The sequence below is a fragment of the Eschscholzia californica genome, unplaced genomic scaffold, assembly GCF_041429995.1.
Source record: "Eschscholzia californica isolate CP2 unplaced genomic scaffold, dmEscCali1.0.p SCAF_4, whole genome shotgun sequence".
In the NCBI taxonomy this organism is placed as follows: domain Eukaryota; kingdom Viridiplantae; phylum Streptophyta; class Magnoliopsida; order Ranunculales; family Papaveraceae; genus Eschscholzia; species Eschscholzia californica.
In genome coordinates this window covers 25,853,721-25,860,870 of record NW_028238461.1, presented here as the reverse complement: position 1 = coordinate 25,860,870, position 7,150 = coordinate 25,853,721, and the positions used below count along the sequence as shown (strand labels likewise).

The window sequence follows — 7,150 nt, the reverse complement described above, 5'->3', positions numbered from 1 at the left end:
ACTGCATCATTTTTGGGCGGAACACTCTCGATAACATCACCAATCTCATCAACATCCTTACTTTATTTGGTTCGGAATCGGGTCAAATCATCAACTATAACAAATCCACTATCTTTTTCTCAAAAAACACCCATCCCAAATTCAAACGTTTGATCACCAAATCACTCAAAGTACACCAAGCCTTGTCCCTGGAAAAGTATCTGGGTACAAAACTGTTCATTGGTACCAAGAAAAAACAAGCATTTGAGTCTCTGCTGGATCAAATTCAGAATAAACTCTCGAAGTGGCAAACAAATCTCCTCTCTCAAGCAGGCCGCACAGTAGTCATCTCGTCTATTACCGCGGCGGTTCCCCGATATCAGATGCAATGCTTTGCCATTCCAAAGGGCATTAGCAATCACATAGAGACCATTCAACGGTCATTCTGGTGGGGAAAAACAAAATCCATTCATACTATCAACTGGGCAGCCATTTGTCGTCCTCGTAAATTCGGAGGTCTAGGTCTTCGAAACCCTCTTCTTGACAACGAAGCTTTTCTTTGTAAACTGGGGTGGCGTCTTCTCAAATTCCCTAATGCGCCCTGGGCTCAACTTCTAAAAGCCAAATATTTCCCAAAAACGGTTAAACCCCCTCCACCTAGACAAAATCATTCTTGGGTCTGGAAATCGCTGGCGGAACCTATCGGCAAAACATCTAATCTTATCTTTTGGGATGTTAACAAAGGCACAAAAATAAGTATCTGGGAGGACTTCTGGATCCCAAATCATATCCCGCCTCTACCCAACCAAAATAACTGTCCCTTCAACACGGTGGACCAATTGATTTTTAACAATTCTTGGAAGGCGGAACTGCTTCTGACATACTTTAATGATGAGATTTGCAGGGATATCCTTAGCATAAACCTCCATCCGTCGGCAGAAGATGAAATGGTATGGACTCTTACAAATTCGGGTAACTTCACTATTAAATCTATGTACAGGTATTTGAGCAATGGCATTCGGGATCCCGAAACTGTTGAATGGTCGTTTATCTGGAACATTAGAACGATACCTAGAATTAAACTCTTTCTCTGGAAGTGCTGCACCAACAGTCTCCCTGTTAAAGACAAAATAGGTAAATATATCGGCAACAGTTATAGCTGCGCGTTCTGCGAGGACCGGGAAACTATAACCCATGTACTACTACATTGCAATTTTGCGAGGGCCATTTGGTTTCATTACAACATCAGAACTGATGGCATTGTTTCGGTGCTAGAGTGGATTTTGAATTGATCGTCGCTGGATGATTCAATCATGGCGAGCCTCGCCAAAATTCTGTGGTTTATCTGGAAAGCAAGATGTGAGATGTGCTTTGGCAAGAAAGACATTATGCTTAGGCAGGTTATTCGGAAGATTCAATGCTATGCTACAAGCTTCCACGATGATCGGAAACCTAAAAGCAACACAATTCCGCCGAAGTGGCTGCCACCACCACAACCCTTCCTCAAAATTAATGTTGATGCTTCATTTAGCAAGTACACAGACCCTGCAGGCATCGGTTGCATCATTCATGATGCGAATGGAGACTTTGTTATTGCTAAGGCTGAATCCATCAGGGGACAGACAGCGGAGGAATGCGAATGTTTGGCTATCCTGAAAGCAGTTCTATGGGCTGAGGAGCTTAATCTCACTCACATCATTATTGAAAGTGATAATAACAACTTGATTACTCATATTCAAGATAATAACAAGGTCATCAACTGGCAGTCTCTACATCACATGGAACATATCCGCGCCCGCCGTACCAAATTCGAGCAAATACAATTTCACTTCGGCCCGAGAAAAACTAATATTCTGGCAGACGCCTTGGCGAAGTGGGGTAGGAAACATAGGGTCAGTCGAACGTGGCAGTCGATGGAGAAAATGAAGTGGGATCTGAAGTTGTAATTGTCCTTTGTTTTGGTGTTTTTCTTTCAACAAAAAAAAAATTCTAAGAGGACTTGAGTGAAAATAACTGAGAGTTGTCCCCTTAGAAACTGGTGTCCATATAAAAAAATTAATTATTTTGGTTGTCCACATAAGATAGTTGTCTATATAAGAAAAACGGTTGTCCACGTATTGGCCACCATATTTTTTTGAATCAATTTAGCGTGATTTTGGGGTTAATATAAAAAACGTATATATCACGTTCTCTCACTTAACTTTCAGATTTTGAAATAGTATATTTTTCTGGGATCAATTTAGCGTGATTTGGGGGTTAATATACATAACGTATATATCACTTTCTCTCATTTTATTTTCGTTTTTACTTATACATAACCAAACATCTCTTACAAATTATGACATGTTCATAAACTATGTACAATTTATGAACATTACAGCAGCATTTGTTTTCGTTTGTACTCATACATAACCACACATCAAATAGAAATTATGAAACAAGATCGTAAATTATGTGTTACTTATTACGAGGAAACCATCATTTGTCATGTATACAATGTAATTTATACAATATTTCACATTATTTATACCAGAACTTCATGTTTTTTTTTACAATTCAAAAAAAAAAACTTCATGTTTTTTACACAGGTACACTGCAGTATCTTCTCAACTATCTGAATCATTCAACAAACAACATTTACACGCTTTAAATCATTTTTGATAAACAAACGGAATCTTCTCTGATGGAAATCGAAACAACTGACCAACTTCAGTAAATATTGTATTCCAACCATCAGATTTTAGTTTCATAGTCTTACTTAGGTTGGATGATTTTGTAGGAAATTTCACCAGTAATAGCAAAACTACAAAAAGAAAAACATATACATTAGTCAATTAAACATATAATTTACTAGAAACGGCATGTATAATACAGTAAATTATGTATAATGTTTTATAAAATTCATCATGTATTGGAGACAACAGAACTTTAGTTTGAATAACAAGGCTACTGTTATGTAAGAAAATATATGTAAAGTGTAATAAATTACATATAATTTTTGGAACATTACACACTGTTTACCTTCTATTACAAAAAAATTGTACGGGATCTTCACTGGTTCAAATGTGTAAAGCACAATAAAGTACATATCATTGTTTAAACAATACACATTGTTTACATTCTGTTACAATAACATTGTACGAAATGTTCTCTGGTAAAATGTGTCATGTTCAATAAAGTACACATAATTTCGTATCAATTACACATCGTTTACATTCTGTTACAAAAAAAACATACGGAATCTTCTGTGGATCAGAAATGATATCGTTACCGGATCTGATATCAAGAAATGTTCTAAACATCAAGATCTGTAACCTAAATCTAATGAAGAATAAAATAATACATGGATACAAACATAACATAATCGAAGATAATGAATTAGTAAAGAAAGATTTAACATTAACATCATAAGTCGGTTATGAAGATCTTAGAGAGAAAAAAATCATGAATAATGATGAATATTTGAAAAGATGATACAGAGATGAAATCGATTATAATGAAAATCATAAATATCTTTAAAGATGATAGTGAAAAACATTAAAGTAAAAGATTAAACTTCTTATTTTAACCTTATAAGTAACTGTAGATCTTAATAAAGGTACGAACCTGAATCTTTGATGATGGAAATCGAAATAAATAATGGAGTTTTCAGCTGGTCTAATGAAGATGAAGCAGATTTCGAGACTCAATAATGGAGGTTGAAAAGAGGATTCGATGTTAGAGAGAGGACATTAATGATTTCCGTTTTGGAGAAGAATGAAGATAAAGTTTATGTTAATATGATCGTGATTAGAGAGAGAAAGTGAGAGATAAAAATGGAAAAGGGATATTTGAGGATTTTGAAGGAAAATCAGTTTTTATTTATATAGAAGGTTAGATTAGGGATTATGATTTAATATAAATTCTAGGGATTTGTGTTTTCCCTAGAGATGGATACAAATGGATTAGATATCCATTTATGTTAATATTTTGGTTTATAAACCTATTTTAGGATTAGAGAGGATTAAATCTGTGTTTAAGTGTGGATTTTTTACCATAAGCCCAAAAATTAAATAGTTATTTGGGTCAAAAATTTTGGCCGCGGCTTTGGGGAATAAAGAAAATTCTCCGGGGAATAAAGACTTTTCTTAAAACTAGTCAAACAAGATTGACTTTTATGTTTTTTTATTACTAAGGGACTTCTAATTTTTGGGCGTTCTCCTCCATCTCATCACCTCTCTCTACCACCTCATCGCCATCTCATCATCTTCTCCGGCGAAGGTCGCCGGCCGGATAATTTTCCGGCCGGCGACCTTCAAACATAAAAAAAAAAAAAAAAGTTTCATTTAATTTTTTTTCTCTCCGATTTTTTTTTTTTTGTTTTCCTTTCCTCTTTCTCTCTCTCTAGAACAGATCTAGAGAGAGTAGATCTCCATCTACACGAACAGACCAGGTCTGTTCGTGATCTACTCTCTCTCTAGAGATCTAGAGAGAGATCTCTAGAGAGAGAGAGGAAAAGAAAAAAAAATGGAGAGGAGAGAGAAAAAAAATGGAGAGAGAGAGAGAAAAAAAATTTAATTTAATTTAATTTTTTTTTTTTTTTTTTATGTTTGAAGGTCGCCGGTGACCTTCGTAGGAGAAGATGATGAGATGGCGATGAGGTGGTAGAGAGAGGTGATGAGATAGAGGAGAACCCCCAAAAAAATGTATTGTGTGTTCCCATAAAAATTTATTCCCCGGAGAATTTTCAAAATAATCTGGATTCCCTCGAGAATTTATTCCCCGGAGAATTTTCTTTATTCCCCAAAGCCGCGACCAAAATTTTACCTAATAATAAAAAAAATTAGATTTTTTTTCTATTGCCTAGAAATTACCAAAATGTTAGCCCAATTTCCGGTTTTATTTTGTTTAAAAGACATCTTATGTTTTTAAAAGGCAAGGACCCAAATAACTTTGTACAATGTTCTTTAAGGACAATTCTGAAGACACCCACAATTTCAAGGTCAGAAATACCCTTTATCTAAGGAAAAATGACAAAACGACCAGTTTGTAAGCATAACTCGGAGTAAGTACAAAATGACTAAAAAAACTAAACGAGCACGAGATTTGGTCGATTTCGCTAGCGTGGGTGGAAGTTTGATTTCGTGGATGTATGATTATCAATCTATTTTAGGTTTTTGAGATTGAATCTCTTTAGTTTTTAGGGTTTTGAGTTAGTTTTTGGTGAAGAATTCTAGAGATAGAAAGTTGTAATCCCCTTTCATAATTTGCTAGGGTTTCAAAAGCTTTAGATACTTTCAATGGAAGGAGAATCTGAAACTATTTCAAGGTATAATCTGACTTCATAATTTGCTAATTATGAGTTATTCATGATTTTGTGGGTAATTTTTCTTTAATTTCTGTTCTATAAGATTAATATATGCTAGTGTTTCAAAAGGTTTTTGAGATTGACCAATAGATTATGAGTTATGAATGATAATTATGAGCAATTCATGATAGTTTATTCGAAAATAATGTACAATTAATTCAGTCTCCGATTAATCAGACACTTCCTCCGGTTAGAATTGTATTGGGTCAAAGTAAATTAGGGATTTCCGATAATGTTCTTGCATGTTCTAGTTCCGGCTCTGATGATTTCATAAGCTTGGTTTCTTCTAGTATGATTTTTGTTTCTCTTGTTTCTACTTCCATTATTCAACTTTAAATTCAGGGGTTTGGAGTTAATGGGTTAGGAGAAAATGTCATTTTTTAATCTGTTTTAGCTGATAAGTTTTGCTATTAGTAGTTCTTTTGTACTAATTTGAATTGTTTTTTGTTGACATTCAATTTGTAGAGTTTGAAAGTAATTAGTTAACTTGTTAATGATTGATGTTTTATGTTTGTATGCAATAACAGAATTCACTAATCCATATGGGTTACCCTAAACAATCAGACTAATAAATCAGATGATAGTTCATCTGATAGATTATCTCAACTCGGCACTGCTCGTAATTACCCTGACTCTAATATGTTGAATGATATGTTTTTATGTGATCACAAATGCAAAAAAAGTTTATTCCCTTGTCCGAAGGGGCTTCTATTTGTGTTGCTCATCCCCTTAATGGGACTATCGTTGCAGGAATAAAGGTTCGTATTTCGCGACATAGTTCGTTATATTTTAGTATATTGAGTGATTTGGTTATTGGTTACATATCATTGTTTTGCCACTTCTGCTTACAGAGTTTTACATACCGATCTTAACTTTTTAATACGCATAAACTGATCTTCATGTGTCCTGGGAGTAAGATATACAAAAAAGTGTATTCATTCCATCGGCCCCAAGATCCAATAAACGTTAGAAATCTCAAACTCATGGTCGGACAAAAATATGTGCATATATTAACAGAAGTGTAGGTAGAAGTTTGATAAATCACAGATTTAATTAACCCAATTTTAATTTGACTATTTTGATTTCAGCAATCTTCTTTGCTTATGGTTTCTCAAAGACGGCAGTCGTGTCACACTGAGGATATCAACCCAAGCAACGAAGAAGCTAGTTAGAATTTTGACATATACACGTCCGACAAAGAAACAACTGCCTTCCTTTCGAGCCAATGCAGCAGAGTTGTTGAGCCTAACAATTTCTTATCCAAAATTTCAGATGTCAATCAAGAAGTTGCTTAAAACACTGGACTGGATTATTATCTAACCAGAGTTAAGAGAGGTGACCGAGTTCTTTACTGAGTACCAATTCCCAAAGCTTGAGCTTCCTTGACCACTTCGACAGATAGGCGGTGCTTTTGACGGCAAAAGTCAGCACCACCATTACCTTGTTGTTATTGAACTTCCCGATTCTTGGTTTTTTTTGGAGCAACTCTGTAGGTAGATGTCTTGAAATTTGTAAAAGAACAGGTTGTCTCAAGGTGAACCAGTTCAAATAACTTCATTTTTTGAGAAATCGACTACGATCTACGTTTGTCGTTACAAGGCATTGATGCATTATCACGATGTGATAAGCACGATGATAAAGTTAAACTAATAATGAAAGAGGCCTAAAGCCCAACAACAAGAAATAGGCCTAAAGCCTGACAAACTTATTCCACCTCTTATGGGAATTGAATCTGGGACCTCCACGGTTTTGGAGTTTATGTTAACACTATCAACCACTTAACCAACCAAGTATCTGAAACTTCATTTTAAGGTGTCGCCTTTG

The 7,150-nt window shown here is 35.0% G+C and overlaps 1 protein-coding gene and 1 long non-coding RNA gene across 2 annotated transcripts; both read left to right on the top strand.

Moving 5' to 3' along the window:
• The first annotated feature begins 1,292 nt into the window (after positions 1-1,292).
• On the top strand, positions 1,293-1,925 carry LOC147543878 (uncharacterized). The gene has a single exon (XM_086635531.1). The coding sequence runs from the start codon at positions 1,293-1,295 to the stop codon at positions 1,923-1,925; it is 633 nt and encodes a 210-aa protein (XP_086491657.1).
• A 3,160-nt stretch (positions 1,926-5,085) lies between these two features.
• Positions 5,086-6,895, top strand: LOC147543877 (uncharacterized). The gene is made up of 2 exons (XR_015239593.1): positions 5,086-5,287; positions 6,415-6,895. It is a non-coding gene; the product is annotated as an uncharacterized LOC147543877 (long non-coding RNA).
• Positions 6,896-7,150: the final 255 nt, after the last annotated feature.